This window comes from Staurois parvus, unplaced genomic scaffold (genome assembly GCF_062004578.1).
Source record: "Staurois parvus isolate SC_StPar_1 unplaced genomic scaffold, SC_StPar_1.0 ptg003608l, whole genome shotgun sequence".
NCBI lineage: Eukaryota > Metazoa > Chordata > Amphibia > Anura > Ranidae > Staurois > Staurois parvus.
This window is the reverse complement of record NW_028321404.1, coordinates 19275-40499: the sequence shown is the minus strand read 5'-3', so window position 1 is coordinate 40499 and position 21225 is coordinate 19275. Positions and strand designations below refer to the sequence as shown.

Here is a 21225-nt window from a genome sequence, read left to right as displayed (position 1 = left end):
GTATAGACTCCCCTGTATGTCCCCCTATATACTGTATAGACTCCCCTGTATGTCCCCCTATATACTGTATAGACTCCCCTGTATGTCCCCCTATATACTGTATAGACTCCCCTGTATGTCCCCTATATACTGTATAGACTCCCCTGTATGTCCCCCTATATACTGTATAGACTCCCCTGTATGTCCCCCTATATACTGTATAGACTCCCCTGTATGTCCCCCTATATACTGTATAGACTCCCCTGTATGTCCCCCTATATACTGTATAGACTCCCCTGTATGTCCCCCTATATACTGTATAGACTCCCATGTATGTCCCCCTATATACTGTATAGACTCCCCTGTATGTCCCCTATATACTGTATAGACTCCCCTGTATGTCCCCCTATATACTGTATAGACTCCCCTGTATACCCCCTATATACTGTATAGACTCCCCTGTATGTCCCCCTATATACTGTATAGACTCCCCTGTATGTCCCCCTATATACTGTATAGACTCCCCTGTATGTCCCCCTATATGCTGTATAGACTCCCCTGTATGTCCCCTATATGCTGTATAGACTCCCCTGTATGTCCCCCTATATACTCCCCTGTATATCCCCCTATATACTGTATAGACTCCCCTGTATATCCCCCTATATACTGTAAATACGCCCCTGTATATCCCCCTATATACTCCCCTGTATGTCCCCCTATATACTCCCCTGTATATCCCCCTATATACTCCCCTGTATATCCCCCTATATACTCCCCTGTATATACTTTATATACTCCCGTGTATATCCCCTATATACTTTATATACTCCCCTGTATATCCCCCTATATACTGTATAGACTCCCCTGTATGTCCCCCTATATACTGTATAGACGCCCCTGTATGTCCCCCTATATACTGTATAGACGCCCCTGTATATCCCCCTATATACTGTATAGACGCCCCTGTATATCCCCCTATATACTGTATAGACGCCCCTGTATATCCCCCTATATACTGTATAGACGCCCCTGTATATCCCCCTATATACTGTATAGACTCCCCTGTATATCCCCCTATATACTGTATATACGCCCCTGTATATCCCCCTATATACTCCCCTGTATATCCCCCTATATACTCCCCTGTATATCCCCCTATATACTCCCCTCTATATCCCCTATATACTGTATATACTCCCCTGTATATCCCCCTATATACTGTATAGACTCCCCTGTATATCCCCTATATACTGTATAGACTCCCCTGTATATCCCCCTATATACTGTATAGACTCCCCTGTATATCCCCCTATATACTGTATAGACTCCCCTGTATGTCCCCCTATATACTGTATATACTCCCCTGTATACCCCCTATATACTGTATAGACTCCCCAGTATGTCCCCCTATATACTGTATAGACTCCCCTGTATGTCCCCCTATATACTGTATAGACTCCCCTGTATATCCCCCTATATACTCCCCTGTATATCCCCCTATATACTCCCCTGTATATCCCCCTATATACTCCCCTGTATGTCCCCCTATATACTGTATAGACTCCCCTGTATGTCCCCCTATATACTGTATAGACTCCCCTGTATGTCCCCCTATATACTGTATATTCCCCTGTATACTGTATCTCTATAGAACTCTACACACCTCTCTGTACAGGAGATTGCATTTCCAGAGCTCTCTGTACACCTCTATATAACACCGCACCCCCCTCTGCATATACATCACTGTACAACCCCCATCTCTGTATAACAGTCTCAGTCCGGGTTCAATATTGAGTTGGCCCCGCCCTTTCCACACACATGACCTTTAATGGCCCCCCCAGTCTTAGTCCGTAGGGTTCAATATTGAGTTGGCCCCGCCCTTTCCACACACATGACCTTTAATGGCCCCCCCAGTCTTAGTCCGTAGGGTTCAATATTGAGTTGGCCCCGCCCTTTGCTCCTATAACAGCTTCAACTCTTCTGGGAAGGCCGTCCACAAGGTTTAGGAGGGTGTCTATGGGAAGGTTGGACCATTCTTCCAGAAGCACATTTGTCAGGTCAGGCACTGATGTCGGGGGAGGAGGCCTGGCACGCAGCCTCTACTGTAGTCTATATACACTATATTGCCCAAAGTATTGGCCCCGCCCTCCAAATCATGTGACTCAGGTGTTCCAATCCCCTCCATAACCACAGGTGTATACAATCCAGCCCCTAGGCATGCAGACTGCTTCTACAAACATTGGTGAAAGAATGGGTCGCTCTCAGGAGCTCAGTGGCTCCAAGCGTGGTCCCGTGATAGGTGGCCACCTGGGCAATAAGTCCATCCGTGACATTTCCTGGCTACTAAATATTCCACGCCCAACTGTTAGTGGGATTATAACAAAGTAGAAGCCACTGGGAACAACAGCCACTCAGCCACCAAGTGGTAGGCCACGTCACATGACAGGGCGGGGTCAGCGCATGCTGAAGCACACAGTGCGCAGAAGTCGCCAACTGTCTGCAGAGTCAATAGCTAAAGACCTCCAAACTTGGTGTGGCCTTCAGATGAGCCCAACAACAGTGCGTAGAGAGCTTCATGGAATGGGTTTCCATGGCCGAGCAGCTGCATCCAAGCCTTACATCACCAAGTGCAATGCAAAGCGTCGGATGCCGTGGTGTAAAGCACGCCGCCACTGGACTCTAGAGCAGTGGAGACGTGTCCTCTGGAGCAAAGGGTGGGCCAATTCATCCCTTTGAATTCAATTGAACCCTATGAACTAAGACTGGGGCCCTGCCTGTCGGCGGTGCGCCTCACAGGGGGGCCCTGCCTGTCGGCGGTGCGCCTCACAGGGGGGCCCTGCCTGTCGGCGGTGCGCCTCACAGGGGGACCCTGCCTGTCGGCGGTGCGCCTCACAGGGGGACCCTGCCTGTCGGCGGTGCGCCTCACAGGGGGACCCTGCCTGTCGGCGGTGCGCCTCACAGGGGGGCCCTGCCTGTCGGCGGTGTGCCTCACAGGGGGCCTGTCTGTCTGCACCTTACTATGCTGTCATAGCAAGCAGGTACACAGGTCATTAGTTCCTCTCCTGTACTCAGTTTCGTGTTTCATTGTGTCTTCCAGATGACGTGGCAGAGCTGCTGTTGGGGGAGGCTGGGCTGGAGCAATACTTAAAGGAGAACCCCGTCAAGCAAGGAGCCAGCCCCCAGGGGCCCCGGCAGAAGCTGACCGAAGTCCGCAAGCACCTGACAGCCGCTCTGGACAGAGGGAACCTGAAGGTACTGCCATAGCTGACCCCTCCGGCTTCTCACCCAGATGTCACTTCATCTCTGTGTCAGCGGGGGAGAAAAGATCCACGTAGTTTGTAGCAACCAATCAGAGTTTGTGTTTAATTTTCCCCTCTGTAGGTTTGAGAATAAAAGCATACCTCTGATTGGGTATTTGAACCAGTGGGCATTTCATTCCTTTGCCCCAGTTCTTATGGCCAGCCCAACATTCATCCAAAACTCGAGGTCAGTACCTACCTTGCGGGTGGAAGATATAAAAGGTCACTTATCTGGAGGCCCTCCACCCACTGAACACTACGGGGTCTATTTGTGAAATAAACTCTTCCTGTGTGAATGTGTCCGTCCTTCGCACAGCCATCTCCGCCATTGGCCAAATACATTTGTCTCCCGTGATCCTCAGCCCCATCTACTGGCCATAATGCGGGAGTATCCTAAAGATCTCAGTCCAGAAAAATGCTGCATTATGGCCACTAGAAACGCGTGAGGCAACTGATGGATTTGTGGTGGCTCCGCAAATGATTGAGAAATTCCACAGGGACACGTGACAGGTCCCGGAAGAGTTCAGGGCCATTCACAAAGCGCAGGCTGTCACAGGCGGGTGCCCACACCGAAGATGCTGGCGCCAGGGAGAGAAGGCGGCCGGTGAAACCATCGGTGGTGAGGACACCGCGGGACCGAGGGACAGGTAAGTGGCTGGATTTTAAGAGTCGCCAGCTACAGTTTTTGTAGCTGCTGACTTTTATTTTTTATTTTTTCCAGGTGGAACTCCTCTAAGGTGCCCTAATTTGGCGCTGCTCCACAGGCCTACACAATTGTAAAGCGCGACATCTAAAAGTATCAATTTACTGGACATAACATCATCTTTTATATTTTACCAAACAATTGGGTATTATTTTGTGTGTTTGTGCTCATAAAAGTGTATTTTTTCCCAAAAAATTGGGTTTGAAGCACCGCTGCACTAATATTACGAGACATCAAAAAATTGCAATATCCACCGTTTTATTCTCCACGGCCTCTGCTTAACCACAAGCCTGCCGGGCTCTTCTACCCCCTCCCTGCCTACCGGGCTCTTCTACCCCCTCCCTGCCTACCGGGCACTTCTACCCCCTCCCTGCCTACCGGGCTCTTCTACCCCCTCCCTGCCTACCGGGCTCTTCTACCCCCTCCCTGCCTACCGGGCTCTTCTACCCCCTCCCTGCCTACCGGGCTCTTCTACCCCCTCCCTGCCTACCGGGCTCTTCTACCCCCTCCCTGCCTACCGGGCTCTTCTTCCCCCTCCCTGCCTACCGGGCTCTTCTTCCCCCTCCCTGCCTACCGGGCTCTTCTTCCCCCTCCCTGCCTACCGGGCTCTTCTTCCCCCTCCCTGCCTACCGGGCTCTTCTACCCCCTCCCTGCCTACCGGGCTCTTCTACCCCCTCCCTGCCTACCGGGCTCTTCTACCCCCTCCCTGCCTACCGGGCTCTTTCTACCCCCTCCCTGCCTACCGGGCTCTTCTACCCCCTCCCTGCCTACCGGGCTCTTCTACCCCCTCCCTGCCTACCGGGCTCTTCTACCCCCTCCCTGCCTACCGGGCTCTTCTACCCCCTCCCTGCCTACCGGGCTCTTCTACCCCCTCCCTGCCTACCGGGCTCTTCTACCCCCTCCCTGCCTACCGGGCTCTTCTACCCCCTCCCTGCCTACCGGGCTCTTCTTCCCCCTCCCTGCCTACCGGGCTCTTCTTCCCCCTCCCTGCCTACCGGGCTCTTCTTCCCCCTCCCTGCCTACCGGGCTCTTCTTCCCCCTCCCTGCCTACCGGGCTCTTCTTCCCCCTCCCTGCCTACCGGGCTCTTCTTCCCCCTCCCTGCCTACCGGGCTCTTCTTCCCCCTCCCTGCCTACCGGGCTCTTCTTCCCCCTCCCTGCCTACCGGGCTCTTCTTCCCCCTCCCTGCCTACCGGGCTCTTCTACCCCCTCCCTGCCTACCGGGCTCTTCTACCCCCTCCCTGCCTACCGGGCTCTTCTACCCCCTCCCTGCCCACCGGGCTCTTCTACCCCCTCCCTGCCCACCGGGCTCTTCTACCCCCTCCCTGCCCACCGGGCTCTTCTACCCCCTCCCTGCCCACCGGGCACTTCTACCCCCTTCCTGTCCAGGCCAATTTCCAGCTTTCAGAGCTATCGCACTTTGAGTGACAATTGCGCAGTCATGCAACACTGTACCCAGGGATGGACTGATAACTCATGGGGCCCCCGGGCAATAAGGGATCATGGGGCCCCTGTGTCCTCGCCCACACCCAAAAAAGCCTATGAAAAAGCCAATGTAAGGTACCAGGGACATCTCATGGGGCCCCCTACTGACCCTGGGCCCTCGGGCAGTGCTCAAATGGTCAGTCCGCCCCTGACTGTACCCATGTGAAATTTTTATCATTTTTTTTGAGACAGATAGAACTTTATTTTGGTGGTATTTAATCACCTCGGGGTTTTTTATTTTTTCTTAAACAAACCAAAAACCACTGAAAAGTTTGAAAAAAAAAAGTTTTTTCTTAGTTTTTGTTATAAAATTTTGTAAATAAGTGATTTTTCTCCTTCACTGATGTGCGCTAATGAGGGTGCAGTGATGGGCACTGATCGGCTGCACTGATGGGCACTGATCGGCTGCAGTGATGGGCACTGATCGGCTGCACTGATGGGCACTGATCGGCTGCACTGATGGGCACTGATCGGCTGCACTGATGGGCACTGATCGGCTGCACTGATGGGCACTGATCGGCTGCACTGATGGGCACTGATCGGCTGCACTGATGGGCACTGATCGGCTGCACTGATGGGCACTGATCGGCTGCACTGATGGGCACTGATCGGCTGCACTGATGGGCACTGATCGGCTGCACTGATGGGCACTGATCGGCTGCACTGATGGGCACTGATCGGCTGCACTGATGGGCACTGATCGGCTGCACTGATGGGCACTGATCGGCTGCACTGATGGGCACTGATCGGCTGCACTGATGGGCACTGATGGGCACTGATCGGCTGCACTGATGGGCACTGATCGGCTGCACTGATGGACACTGATCGGCTGCACTGATGGACACTGATCGGCTGCACTGATGGACACTGATCGGCTGCACTGATGGACACTGATCGGCTGCACTGATGGACACTGATCGGCTGCACTGATGGACACTGATCGGCTGCACTGATACATGGCACTGTTAGGCGGCACTGGCTGGCACTGTTAGGCGGCACTGGCTGGCACTGTTAGGCGGCACTGGCTGGCACTGTTAGGCGGCACTGGCTGGCACTGTTAGGCGGCACTGGCTGGCACTGTTAGGCGGCACTGGCTGGCACTGTTAGGCGGCACTGGCTGGCACTGTTAGGCGGCACTGGCTGGCGGCACTGATAGGCATTGATAAGTGGCACTGATAGGCACTGATGGGTGACACTGAAAGGCAGCTCAGATGGGTACTGACATGTGGCATTGATGTGCACTGGTAGGCATTGATGTGGCACGTGGCACTGATGGAGCTACACTGATCATCATTGCCCTGTTGGTCAGTGTACATGTCCCCTCTGAGGGATGCCAATTACCGGCTCTCCTCTCTGTCAGCGTGACGGCTCGTGGGGAGAGAAATGCAGATAACCGGCATTTCCATGTTTACATGTGATCAGCTCTGATTGGACACAGCTGATCACATGACCGAGCCGGCATCTTCGGCTCTTTCCGTGGATCAGTGATCCGCTGTGTCTGAGGGACACAGCGCACCACTGATCGCCACGCTGCGCACTCTCGGAGCCAATATGACGTCCTCCCAGAATGAGAGAACCGCCTTGCATCCATCACTATATGGCGGGCAGGAGGCGGTTAAAAATCTAATGTTTGGGGGGTTCTGGGTAATTGTCTAACAGAAAAATGCAGATTTTTCCATGTTGGAGAGAAGTGTCAGAATTGGTCTGGGGGTCACATAGCACTCTGTGGTGCTCAGACACGGTGTAGTTCCACTTTAAATTCTGACAGTTCTTAACGTTCCTTGCTGTATCTATGACAGAGATTTCCGGCTCCAACAGCGCTGGGGGAGGGGTCTAAGTGGTTTGGGGGCGGGCCTAAAGAGACCATTTAAACATCCAGCAGGGAGAGAAAATACCCCTCATATTGAGGTGCAGAGATCCAGGAACTCGGCTCAGAGATCTCCCTGGACAGTGACCACAAGAGAGAGAAAAGCGATAGATTGTGTCAGCTCTGGTTCACACCGATGCGGTGAAGAATTTGCAGCGTTTTCAGTGCGAATTCCACACCGCATCAGAATCGCACCCCATTCATGGGAACCGCTGCGGGTGTGTATGTTAACCCCTTGGTGCCGAGTTCTGTGAATGTGTGCCTACAAGTCCAGCAGCCTTAGTGGCTGTGGGTTTGTAGTTTTCAATGAACTACCATGGCGCTCTAGAGCGCTATGGTAGTTCATTGAAGCTTCCTGTCAGTATATCTGCTTGTTCCTACATCCCATATATCCCGTACATCCCATACGCCCTGTACATCCCATACATCTCTACACCTCGTACATCCCATACACCCTGTACATCCCGTACATCTCTACACCTCGTACATCCCATACACCCTGTACATCCCGTACATCCCATACACCTCGTACATCCCATACACCTCGTACATCCCATACACCTCGTACATCCCATACACCCTGTACATCCCATACATCTCTACACCTCGTACATCCCATACACCCTGTACATCCCGTACATCCCATATACCCTGTACATCCCGTACATCTCTACACCTCGTACATCCCATACACCCTACATCCCATACACCCTACATCCCATATATCCCGTACATCCCATACGCCCTGTACATCCCATGCATCTCTACACCTCGTACATCCCATATATCCCGTACATCCCATACATCTCTACACCTCGTACATCCCATACACCCTGTACATCCCGTACATCCCATATATCCCGTACATCCCATACGCCCTGTACATCCCATACATCTCTACACCTCGTACATCCCATACACCCTGTACATCCCGTACATCTCTACACCTCATACATCTCTACACCTCGTACATCCCATACGCCCTGTACATCCCATACGCCCTGTACATCCCATACGCCCTGTACATCCCATACGCCCTGTACATCCCATACGCCCTGTACATCCCATACGCCCTGTACATCCCATACGCCCTGTACATCCCATACGCCCTGTACATCCCATACGCCCTGTACATCCCATACGCCCTGTACATCCCATACGCCCTGTACATCCCATACATCTCTACACCTCGTACATCCCATACACCCTGTACATCCCATACATCTCTACACCTCGTACATCCCATACACCCTGTACATCCCATACATCTCTACACCTCGTACATCCCATACACCCTGTACATCCCATACATCTCTACACCTCGTACATCCCATACACCCTGTACATCCCATACATCTCTACACCTCGTACATCCCATACACCCTGTACATCCCATACGCCCTGTACATCCCATACGCCCTGTACATCCCATACGCCCTGTACATCCCATACGCCCTGTACATCCCATACGCCCTGTACATCCCATACACCTTGTACATCCCATACGCCCTGTACATCCCATACACCCTGTACATCCCATACATCTCTACACCTCGTACATCCCATACACCCTGTACATCCCATACATCTCTACACCTCGTACATCCCATACACCCTGTACATCCCATACATCTCTACACCTCGTACATCCCATACACCCTGTACATCCCATACATCTCTACACCTCGTACATCCCATACACCCTGTACATCCCATACATCTCTACACCTCGTACATCCCATACACCCTGTACATCCCATACATCTCTACACCTCGTACATCCCATACACCCTGTACATCCCATACATCTCTACACCTCGTACATCCCATACACCCTGTACATCCCGTACATCCCATACACCCTGTACATCCCGTACATCCCATACACCCTGTACATCCCGTACATCTCTACACCTCGTACATCCCATACACCCTGTACATCCCGTACATCTCTACACCTCGTACATCCCATACACCCTGTACATCCCGTACATCTCTACACCTCGTACATCCCATACACCCTGTACATCCCATACATCCCGTACATCCCATACACCCTGTACATCCCGTACATCTCTACACCCCGTACATCCCATACATCCCATACATCTCTACACCTCGTACATCCCATACATCCCGTACATTCCATACACCCTGTACATCCCATACATCTCTACACCTCGTACATCCCGTACATCCCATACACCCTGTACATCCCGTACATCCCATACACCCTGTACATCCCATACATCTCTACACCTCGTACATCCCGTACATCCCATACACCCTGTACATCCCATACACCCTGTACATCCCATACACCCTGTACATCCCATACACCCTGTACATCCCATACACCCTGTACATCCCATACACCCTGTACATCCCATACACCCTGTACATCCCATACACCCTGTACATCCCATACACCCTGTACATCCCATACACCCTGTACATCCCATACACCCTGTACATCCCATACACCCTGTACATCCCATACACCCTGTACATCCCATACACCTTGTACATCCCATACACCTTGTACATCCCATACACCTTGTACATCCCATACATCTGTACACCTCGTACATCCCATACATCCCTACACCTCGTACATCCCGTACATCCCTACACCTCGTACACCCTGTACATCCCATACACCCTGTACATCCCATACATCTCTACACCTCGTACATCCCATACACCCTGTACATCCCATACATCTCTACACCTCGTACATCTCTACACCTCGTACATCCCATACACCCTGTACATCCCATACATCTCTACACCTCGTACATCCCATACACCCTCTACATCCCATACATCTCTACACCTCGTACATCCCATACACCCTCTACATCCCATACATCTCTACACCTCGTACATCCCATACACCCTGTACATCCCATACATCTCTACACCTTGTACATCCCATACACCCTGTACATCCCATATATCTCTACACCTCGTACATCCCATACACCCTGTACATCCCATACATCTCTACACCTCGTACATCCCATACACCCTGTACATCCCATATATCTCTACACCTCGTACATCCCATACACCCTGTACATCCCATATGGCAAGCAGCTATTCTGACAGGTCTGCAGGAGACCTGCATGGCATCAGCGATCTTACTGATCACTGGTGCAATGCTGTCCAGGCTCCTGCAGACAAAAATAATAAATGCACAATATTTTTTACCTGCAAAAAAAAAAAAATGTGCATTTATTTATTTTTTTGTCCAAAAAGTGAATTTATACTTTAACCCCTTGGCGCCGGCGCCTCCCGGCTCTTTAAGGGTTTCAGAAGCCGGGGGGTGGGGTTTAGGGTCATGTGACTGCCGTGACACACCGGTCACATGATCGGAAAAGGTCCCAATCGAAAGAGGAGATCGGGATTTTTCCGTGAGTACCGGACGTGTGTGCTGGGAGCGCGCAGGGTGCACGCTTTCAGCACATATGTTCTTTTTTAATAGGATGCAAATGTCTAGGCCCAGACGCCGGGAGGCCACACATTTGCGTTCAGCCGGTGTGAAGAGGTTAACGACACCCCGAAAGCGGTCCGCAAAACGTGGTGCGATGTGCAGAATCGGATCCCATAGGTGTGAATACCCCGTGCGATCCGAATCTAGCGCGGACCAAAGAAGGGTCCTGCACATTTTTGGTGCAGTGCGATTAGAGCCATAGAGAATGTACAGCTCTGATCACACCGCACACAAATCACATGTGATCTGCAGAGGAATGCGGTGCGGTTCCTGTGCGAATCACATGCGATATACCGCACCGCACATATGTGAACCTGGCCTTAAGGTGGAGCTCCGCCCTAAAGGGGAATTTCCGCTTTAAGCCTTTGTCCCCCGCTCCTCAGTAAGGATTTGCACCTTTTGGGGAGCGGGTACCCAAATTTGACAGCTACCCACTACCCCTGTGATCGCCTAGGTAGGGTCCTGCGCGTTTTTGGTGCGGTGCGATTAGAGCCATACATAATGTACGACTCCGATCGCACCGCATGCAAATCGCATGTGATGAGGAACGCGGTGCTGTTCCTGTGCGAATCAAATGCGATATACAGAGCCGCATGTATGTGAACTAAATTGGATCGCCATCCTTCAGTCCTGCACAGTTGTACCGGCTCCTCTCCTGGACTGAAATGGTTTCCTCTGATGTCACTGCACACTGTGAGCTTCTCACAATGTGCATTAGAAGCTGCAGCAAGTCAGACAGAGCTCCACCTCATTTCCTGGCTGAAGGACGTCCAGCGTCATCTAGCACTTTCCTCTCCAGCCTGACTGTCCCTGGCCTCGCCCCTTTCCTTCATTGGATTTCAGTTCTTTCCATCGTGAAGGCTCATCATCACATCTGGGTGTTACCTAGGGTGGTCTGGATGCAGATAAGGTCCACCTAGGAACGCCCACTCCTCCAGACTGACACCCACCCATCAAGGCGGTTTGATATTTGCATAACTCCTCCCAAGAGCCAGCCCACTGCTTGCATCCGGACTGAGGGCTCCTGAGAGGAGTTATGCAAAGATCACAATGCTTTGATAAGTGGATGTCAGCACTAGGGCAGACTTCTGTGATGTTTTCAGGAAGTTATGTGCAGCCTCTCCCACAAGCCATAATTTGCCTCTATAGCATTGAGACGAGCAGAGACCCAGTGGTGATGTCATCAGATCTAGAAAAAAAGGCAGGTAATATTTAAAAATGTTTCTCAACCTTTTGGCTAAGATCAAGTGTAGTATGTGTTCTTATCAGTGTCCAGTAGGGGCGCTCCACCATCATTCCTGCTTGCGGGGATGATTGGTTGTATAGTACCCCTGCTGGTAGGATGGGGGTCCTGATGGTTCGTACAGGCTGGAACAGAAATTGAGGCGCCCACAGGCTGCTGGGGCCCGGGAGTAATCCCCCCTGGAAAACCGGAGGGGCCCAGTTCCTCCTGGTTGAATGGATCTACCTTGTCTGGCCAGGGGCTGGGGAAGGCAGAGAGTCTGCGAACCAGTGCCCTCCTGAGAGTGGTCGCCTCAGGGGTGCTCCTAGTAACACTTGGGTGTGGGACCCCACAGTGTGAAAAGGCACATGGTCACTGTGTTCAAACACTTTTCCTGCACTGCGCCTTTTATGACCGGGCCTTCTGGCTACGTTCTGGGCAATTTTTGCTACAGGCCCCAGGGCCTGGCCAGTGCACAATCTGCACGGCCACTTATTTATTTAATTTATTTTCTCCCACATTTGTCACTTTCCACTTTTGTGTGTGTTTTATTTCTCACAGGATGGAGGGTGTGGGTCCTCGGACCTGCCCTGAAGTCTAGGGGGAGGATGTGTGGCCTTTTGGTTCCTTCCTCCCATGTCCCTAGGGGGTTTTCTCTTTGGGAGAACCCCCTACCAAGTACTTGGTAGCTGGCTTCGGCTGGCCACAAGGAATGGGGTCCGCCAGGCCTTTTGGCTTGGCGGACCACATGGGAACCTTGTCCCTGTCAGGAGCTTCGTGCCCCGGGGGATCAGGGTAGAGGTCCTTCCCCTTCGGGGGAAGGACAAAGCACACCCCTAAGTGCACTTGTTTGGTGTCTTGCACGTTTTTTGTGAACACTTACGGGTTTTTCATTTTTCGCACTTTCGTGGACTTAAAAAAAAAAAAATATTTAAAAATGTTTCTCAGCCTTTTGGCTAAGATCAAGTGTAGTATCTGTTCTTATCAGTGTCCGGTAGGGGCGCTCCACCATCATTCCTGCTTTTCGGCGAGGATGGTTGGCTGTATAGCACCCCTGCTGGAATGATGGGGGCTCTGAAGGCTAGTACTGGCTGGAACAGAAACCAAGGTGCCCACAGGCAGTTGGGGCCCGGGAGTAGTTCCTCTGGGAAAGCTGGAGGGCCCAGTTCCTCCTGATTTGAACGGATCTACCTTGTCTGGCCAGGGGCCGGGGAGGCAGAGAGTCTGCGGTACAGTGCCCCCTGAGTGGTCACCTCAGGGGTGCTCCTAGTAGCACATGGGGGTGGGATCCCAAGTGTGAAACGTGCACATGGTCACTTTTCCTGCACTGCGCCTTTTAGGGCTAGGCCTTTTGGCTAAGTCCAGGGCAATTTTGATGCTACGGGCCTCAGGGCCCATCCAGGGCACAATTGCACGGCCACTTTTTTATTTTTATTTATTTAATTTATTTTTCTCCCACTGTTTGTATTACTTTTCACTTATGTGTGTGTTTCTTTCCTCACGGATGGAGGGTGTGGGTCCTCGGGCCTGCCCTGAAGTCTAGGGGGAGGATGTGTGGCCTTTTAGTTCCTTCCTCCCCTGTCCCTGGGGGGGTCTCTCTTCATGGGAGCCCCCTGACCTAGTACTTGGTGGCTGGCTTCAGATAGCCACAAGGAAAGGGGTCCGCCAGGAAACCTCAGTCCCTGTCAGGAGCCTCGCGCCCCAGGCAATCAGGAGAGGTCCTACCCCTTCGGGGTGGGGTGGTCAAAGCACACTCCTAAGTGCACTTTTTTTGTGTTGGTTTTGCACTAGCATGTTTTTTGTTCACTTTCGGGTTTTTGTTTTTCACACTTCTGCAAACTTAATAAAAAAAAATGTATTTAAAAATGTTGATGGGGGGGAAGGCAAAATATAATGAGATTAAACTTCAGCTTTGATTTTGTTTATACAAAGAAAAGCAATGTATTCAGCGGGCGAACGTAGCGGTAAATCTGCCACATGGGAGGTGACGGGGCCGGGCTTCACCATAATCTGCATTCGTAATATTCCGAGTGATCCGGAACAGGAGGCAGCTCTTCTTTTTTTTTTATATATATATATTTTTCGCTGATGACAGAAGATTTTTCCGATGGGTTCCAGTAAAGTGACTAACGATCCTCCTAATGACGGCCGTCGTGGTGGAAGAGCAATCTCTCAGAGTGCAGAATAATGCCTCGCCAGCACAACCGCAGAGCGCGGACCGTCACGTGACCGCATTAGAAGACGCGGAGGGTTACAGTCAGGCTGCCGTCGGCCACTTCTTTTCCTTTGAGCTGAAGATTGCTGGCAGCGGCGCGGGAGGTCACTCCGGAATCTGAGCTGCATTGGGTGTAATGTCTAGGTCAGGCCTTAAAATTTCAAGTCCTGAGCTACTAGCCATGCCTTAAGAGTTACTCGCCACCAACAAACACACACAAACAGACACCTGTACACACACGCAGACATGTACATACACATACACAGACATGTACATACACCGAGACACATGTACACACACACAGACACGTATACATACACAGGCATGTACATACACAAAAATAAACACGCACAGACACATGTACGTACATACACACAAACATGCACACAACACAGACATGTGCACACACACATACATGTACATACACGCAGACACATGTACACGCATACACAGACACACACGTACACACACACACACACACACATACACCCCCTATAAAAAGTAGCAGTACTTTGTTGTTCACTCACAGAGCCGGGTACTGCACCCTAGGGGGAGGCAGAGAGCACAGCACACACTCCTTCCTTTGCTTTCACTGCGCTCAGCTATTGAGCGGTCTGTCGGCTCCCAGTGCCAATGACAGATCTGACCTGAGCTCCGAGCCTGCTCAGCAAGACGGCCCTGGGGGACACACTCGCCCCCAACATAATTTCCACTCGCCATTGGCGAGCAGGCGAGTGAAAATTTCAAGCCCTGGTCTAGGTGATATCATGACTACAAAGCGGTGGTGTAATGTGGACGAGCAGCATTTCCTGCCGGGGCCCATGATGTCATTACATTATTTTTTGTTTTTTCCTGCAAAAAAAGCATAATCACTAATGAATGTTGTTTTGCATGCAGTTTTATTTACCGTGGTTGTAAACCCTTCCATATACCAAGGGAAGTGACCGGCCTCAGGTGATACACAGATTAAACAAATCCTACACAAGTTGTACCTGTGTATCTGTAGCCCTCTTTCCTCTACAGCCGTTCAAAGTACAGAATTTATACAGCTTGTCTGAGCTTCCAGAAAGAAAGAGGCGGAGAGCTGAAGTTGCACTCTGCAGAGCTCTGCAATACCTACAATACAAAGTAAAATCACTACTGAATGTTGTTTTGCTTGCAGTTTTATTTACAGTGGTTGTAAGATTGTAAACCCTTCCATATACCAAGGGACGTGACCGGCCTCAGGTGACACAGAGATGAAACAAATCCTCCTACATGAGTTGTACTTGTTTAGCTGTAGCTCACTCCTCCACAGCCATTCAAAGTACATAATTTATACAGCTTGTCTGAGCTTCCAGAAAGCAGGGGGCGGAGAGCTGAAGTTGCACTCTGCAGAGCTCAGCGAGAACTGATTGGAGGAAGGAGACACACACCCCCTTCATACAGCACGCAGGAACAGAGCTGCGGCTGTCAATCACAGGCTGTGTGCTGGAGCTCCCTCCACTGTCACCTTTTTATCTCTTGGTGTAGGGAAACATGTCAAAAGTGGCTCATACTGATAGCAGAGAAACAAAGCAGCAGAGAGAAATGACACTTGGTGCTCTGGATTGAGACACGTACAAGCTATAAAGGGATATGCTTTGTTCATATTTTATGTCTGAGGTTTACAACCACTTTAACCGCCTCCCACCCATCATATAGTACAATGACGGGCGCAAGGCGGTTCTCTCGTTCTGAGAGGACGTTATATGACGTCCTCCCATTCTAACCGTGCATGCGCGGCTCCAGGAGCGTGCGGCAATCGGCGGTGCGCTGTGTCCCTCGGACACAGCGGATCAACGGAAAGAGCTGAAGATGTCGGCTCGGTCATGTGATCAGCTCTGTCCAATCACAGCTGATAGCATTTAAATAGGGAAATGCTGGTTATCGCCATTTCTCTCCTCAAGAGCTGTCACGCTGACAGAGGAGAGCGGAGCCGGTAATCGGCATTCCTCGGAGGGGACATGTGCACTGACCATCACATATCAGTGCCCATCTGAGCTGCCTTTCAGTGTCACCAATCAGTGCCATATATGAGTGCTGCCTTTCAGTGCCCATCAGTAATGCCTGTCAATGCCCGTCAGTGCCACATACCAGTGCCATCTATCAGTGTCCATCAGTGCAGCCTATCCGTGTCCATCAGTGCAGCCTCATTAGCGCACATCAGTGAAGGAGAAAAATCACTTACTTACAAAATTTTATAACAAAAAGTAAGAAAAAACTTTTTTTTCAAAATTTTCAGTGGTTTTTGGTTTGTTTAAGAAAAAATAAACCGAGAGGTGATTAAATACCACCAAAAGAAAGCTCTATCTGTCTCAAAAAAATGATAAAAATTTCATATGGGTACAGTGTTGCATGACCGTGCAATTGTCATTCAAAGTGCAACAGCGCTGAAAGCTGAAAATTGTCCTGGGCAGGAAGGGGGTAGAAGTGCCCGGTAGGCAGGAAGGGGGTAGATGTGCCCGGTAGGCAGGAAGGGGGTAGAAGTGTCCTGTGGGCAGGAAGGGGGTAGAAGTGTCCTGTAGGCAGGAAGGGGGTAGAAGTGCCCTGTAGGCAGGAAGGGGGTAGAAGTGCCCTGTAGGCAGGAAGGGGGGGTAGAAGTGCCCGGTGGGCAGGAAGGGGGTAGAAGTGCCCGGTGGGCAGGGAGGGGGTAGAAGTGCCCGGTAGGCAGGGAGGGGGAAGAAGAGCCCGGTAGGCAGGAAGGGGGTAGAAGTGCCCGGTGGGCAGGAAGGGGGTAGAAGTGCCCGGTAGGCAGGGAGGGGGAAGAAGAGCCCGGTAGGCAGGAAGGGGGTAGAAGTGCCCGGGAGGCAGGGAGGGGGTAGAAGTGCCCGGTGGGCAGGGAGGGGGTAGAAGTGTCCGGTGGGCAGGGAGGGGTTAGAAGTGCCCGGTAGGCGGGAAGGGGGTAGAAGTGCCCGGCAGGCAGGAAGGGGGTAGAAGTGCCCGTCAGGCAGGAAGGGGGTAGAAGTGCCCGTCAGGCAGGAAGGGGGTAGAAGTGCCCGGCAGGCAGGGAGGGGGTAGAAGTGCCCGGCAGGCAGGGAGGGGGTAGAAGTGCCCGGCAGGCAGGAAGGGGGTAGAAGTGCCCGGCAGGCGAGGGGTTAAAGACGTAGTCCACACACAAGTGATATTTCAGTATCTGGTAATGTGGAAATTAAAGAAGAATTCCAGCCTGAACCTATCTAGTCTCGGGGTAGATTCGTGACAGATGTGGGGCTGTGTTGGGAGCGCAGTCCCACTGCACAAGGTGAAATGCATTGTCTTCTGTGTACCGGATTCTCAGCACTGGGTTGCAGTGCGATGCAGGCGATGTGTGCTGAAAAAAGTATATATATATCACATGTGCAAGGCAATCCATCGCCTCACCTGGTCAGTTAAACTCGATGAAATGTCTGTGTACTGTTTCAATAAAGTTTGTTTTAAAAAAAAAACAAAAAACAGCGCAATGCACTGAGATGAGCGCTTCTACACTGCGCTGATTCTGCCGGACCGTACAGCACAGCAGCTGCTTCATTGTAATGGATTGGCTATTGTGAATGAACCTTTTAAAACAAATGTCCCCTCTTCCCTCCGAACACCATTGCTGCCTAACCTGTGTAAGGAGAAAAAAAATCCATATAGCCGTATTTTCCGGTGTATAAGGCGACTGTGATCACATGATGGGGGCCCCACACAGAGGTCCCGTCCGACGATCAGTGTTCCATTGTGTCCAGAGGAGACAGCGGGCACCGGAACGCGGTGCTGCGTGCTCCCAGGAAGTGCGCGCAAGCAGGGGGCCGGAAAAGCCGTTTATAAACAGTCACCCTCCCCTGCAGTGCCACCGTCCGGCTGTTTATAAACAACGGCCGGACAGGAAGTGGTTAATAAAGACCGCTGGCTGCTTCCTCCTCTCCTTGTGCAGGGTGGCTGGTCTTGTCTCCGCCCCCTCCTTCTGTAGTGGGTGGAGCTTGCTGGGTTCCTCCCCACATCTCTGCTCAGGCTGCATACAGCACAGTGATGATGTCACTGCTAGGTTTTACAAGGTAATATCTGTGTTTGCAAAGGAATTTATGTACTATGAGTCTGTTGAGGAATGTTTTTTTTTTTTCTGGGAGGCCAAAGTTCTACTTTAGTTTTCATCATGGCTGCTTGGACTTTGGTCCATTTTTTTCCCTTTTCTACAGCCCCCCCCCCCCCCCCCGTTGTATCCCCGTGTTGGTGTGTAAAGGGTTAGCCGCCCAGCAGAGATGGAAATGTGAGGTACAATTAGTGTAATGAGTGTGATTTGGTTGGAGGCCAGCTGTTTAATATCGTAATGGCTGGAGACAGATGGGAGGGCGATCAGCTCCCCGGTCCAGCTCAGCGCCCCCGGCTCCATTAATAATAATGACTGTGAGGGATGTGAGGCCGGCGCTGCGGATTATAATGTGTGGTGTTCACTCCATCATCGGGTTCTGCAGACCCGGACCGCCGTCCTATTATCCTATTAAAGTGCTTAGAAAGCCTAAACACTAATGCATTTCTTGCATGAACGCACAAAAAAGGTTTTGGTATCAGCATCCTCCCTCGCCACTTTTACCACCCCCCCCCAATTGTTATCTGAGCCCCATCCTGTCTGCAGCATTTAACGTGTTATTAAACCTGCAGCAGTAAAATCAGTCTTTAAAAAAAGTCTGTAAAGCATGCTGGTTATACTCACTGCGGGACCTAAGGGGTTAATCCTCTGCATTGTGTAAAAGGCTGTTTGATCCTGTCTTCTCTGATCCTCCCCTTCTACTGTCCCCAATCCATCTGCTGATAGTACAGAGCGCTAGAAGTCACTCTGCACATGCTCAGTTTGGTGTGTATTGCTAGAGGTTTTTTTTTTCTTTGGGAGAGTGTATGTGATCAGCACAGTCCAGACAGAGGGTCAGGGGGTATGCAGCCTCATAGGACAGTCAGAGGAGAATGAAAACGCTTTCAAGCTTTCACCAGTACTCAGGTGAACACTGATAGAAGTCACAAGAGTGCTATATACTGCTGATGAGAAAAGGGATTTAGCAGTTTATATTTACTAAAATAATTGCATTTCCATGTTCTGTGTACGGATATAGTGAATGCAGGGTCCGGTGAGTGCGGGGTCCGGGGAGAGCGGATATAGTGAATGCGGGGTCCGGGGAGAGCGGATATAGTGAATGCGGGGTCCGGGGAGAGCGGATATAGTGAATGCGGGGTCCGGGGAGAGCGGATATAGTGAATGCGGGGTCCGGGGAGAGCGGATATAGTGAATGCGGGGTCCGGGGAGAGCGGATATAGTGAATGCGGGGTCGGGGGAGAGCGGATATAGTGAATGCCGGGTCCGGGGAGACCGGATATAGTGAATGCGGGGTCCGGGGAGAGCGGATATAGTGAATGCGGGGTCCGGGGAGAGCAGATATAGTGAATGCGGGGTCCGGGGAGACCAGATATAGTGAATGTGGGGTCTGGGGAGAGCGGATATAGTGAATGCGGGGTCCGGGGAGAGCGGATATAGTGAATGCGGGGTCCGGGGAGACCAGATATAGTGAATGCGGGGTCTGGGGAGAGCGGATATAGCGAATGCGGGGTCTGGGGAGAGCGGATATAGTGAATGCGGGGTCCGGGAGAGCGGATATAGCGAATGCGGGGTCCGGGGAGAGCGGATATAGTGAATGTTGGGTCCGGGGAGAGCGGATACAGTGAATGCAGGGTCCGGGCAGAGCGGACATAGTGAATGCGGGGTCCGGGGAGAGCGGATATAGCGAACGCGGGGTCCGGGGAGAGCGGATATAGCGAACGCGGGGTCCGGGGAGAGCGGATATAGTGAACGCGGGGTCCGGGGGTTTAGTAACCTGACACTATCATCCCATAGATAGAAGTCCTCTCCGCCACTAGATGGCACTACTCTTCTGATTTGAATGATTGCCACCATTATTCAACCCACTTCCTGTAAGCTCCGGCTGTCATGGACCCACCCCCCATGGAGAATTGTGCTCTCACCAGCTTGGGCTCACAGTACTACAACACAGAATGCTGGTAGGAGACGTCATCACGTAAGCATTGTTTCTGGCCGGGACAAGAAGGACGTGCGTTGTTCACCAGGCTGGCAGAATTAAAGGTATGTATAAGGGAAATAAAAAAAAAAAGAGGTAATTGGGAATATTTCAAATCTGTTCGTATGATTAAAAAAAAAAAAATCTTCTAATCTGCTTGTGTTCTGGAGATACTGAGATCAGCCATTGTCAGTGCACTTGGATGGGGCCCTTCTATAGAAGGCAGGGGGATCTCTTGTGATGGTGGGGGCTTTACATACGGATAGTTCTTGGTCAGATCTAGCACTGTGTCCTTCTCTCTCCACAGTCAGACTTCATGCAGGAAGCCAACCTGATCCTGGCCAAACTGAGCTACGTGGAAGGCGACTTTAAGGAAGCTCTCCGGATCTACGCCTGGGTGGGGCTAGATGACATACAACTGTTGGCCGCACCTCCTTACAAACTGCGGATGCTTGCTGAAGCCTTCTCTACCAAAGGTATTGTGATCCTTACATCTTCCCTTGTTCCACATTGGTCCAACCAGCAGGGGGCGGCACTTCTCTATACAATGAGATTTGTCTCTGTAGTCTAAGCCGTTCCTTGTGATGTGAACCTGTTCTGTAGATGAACAGCGTGTGCACATATATGTGCCATGGCATAGTCATGGAGATGTGCAGCAGTGTATGTACATGTGTGTGTATGTACGTGTGTGTGTATGTACGTGTATCTATACATGCCAGTTGGTTTTTCATCCATACAAAGATTTTTGATCACGGTGAGATTGTTAGCCCTGAACCCTCTTGTATTGTACTGTAACGTAATGTCTCCCTTTATTTTGCATTTTTTTTTGTGATAGAACTCTCTTGTTTTCATTACATACCTTATTTTATGTAATCACTGGGTCTCTGTGCTTCTCTATGCCAGCCTTTTTTTTTTTT

At 51.2% G+C, this 21225-nt stretch overlaps 1 protein-coding gene and 1 pseudogene across 1 annotated transcript; both read left to right on the top strand.

Annotated features, from left to right (window-relative positions):
• Positions 1-3076: 3076 nt before the first annotated feature.
• LOC149427619 (tetratricopeptide repeat protein 7B-like) lies at positions 3077-20784 on the top strand (the record flags this gene model as incomplete). Its single annotated transcript, XM_089667847.1, has 2 exons — positions 3077-3231; positions 20616-20784. Coding segments are annotated over 2 exons (324 nt in total), but the record flags the coding sequence as incomplete, so codon positions are not given.
• On the top strand, positions 12986-13106 carry LOC149427620 (U2 spliceosomal RNA; annotated as a pseudogene).
• Positions 20785-21225: the final 441 nt, after the last annotated feature.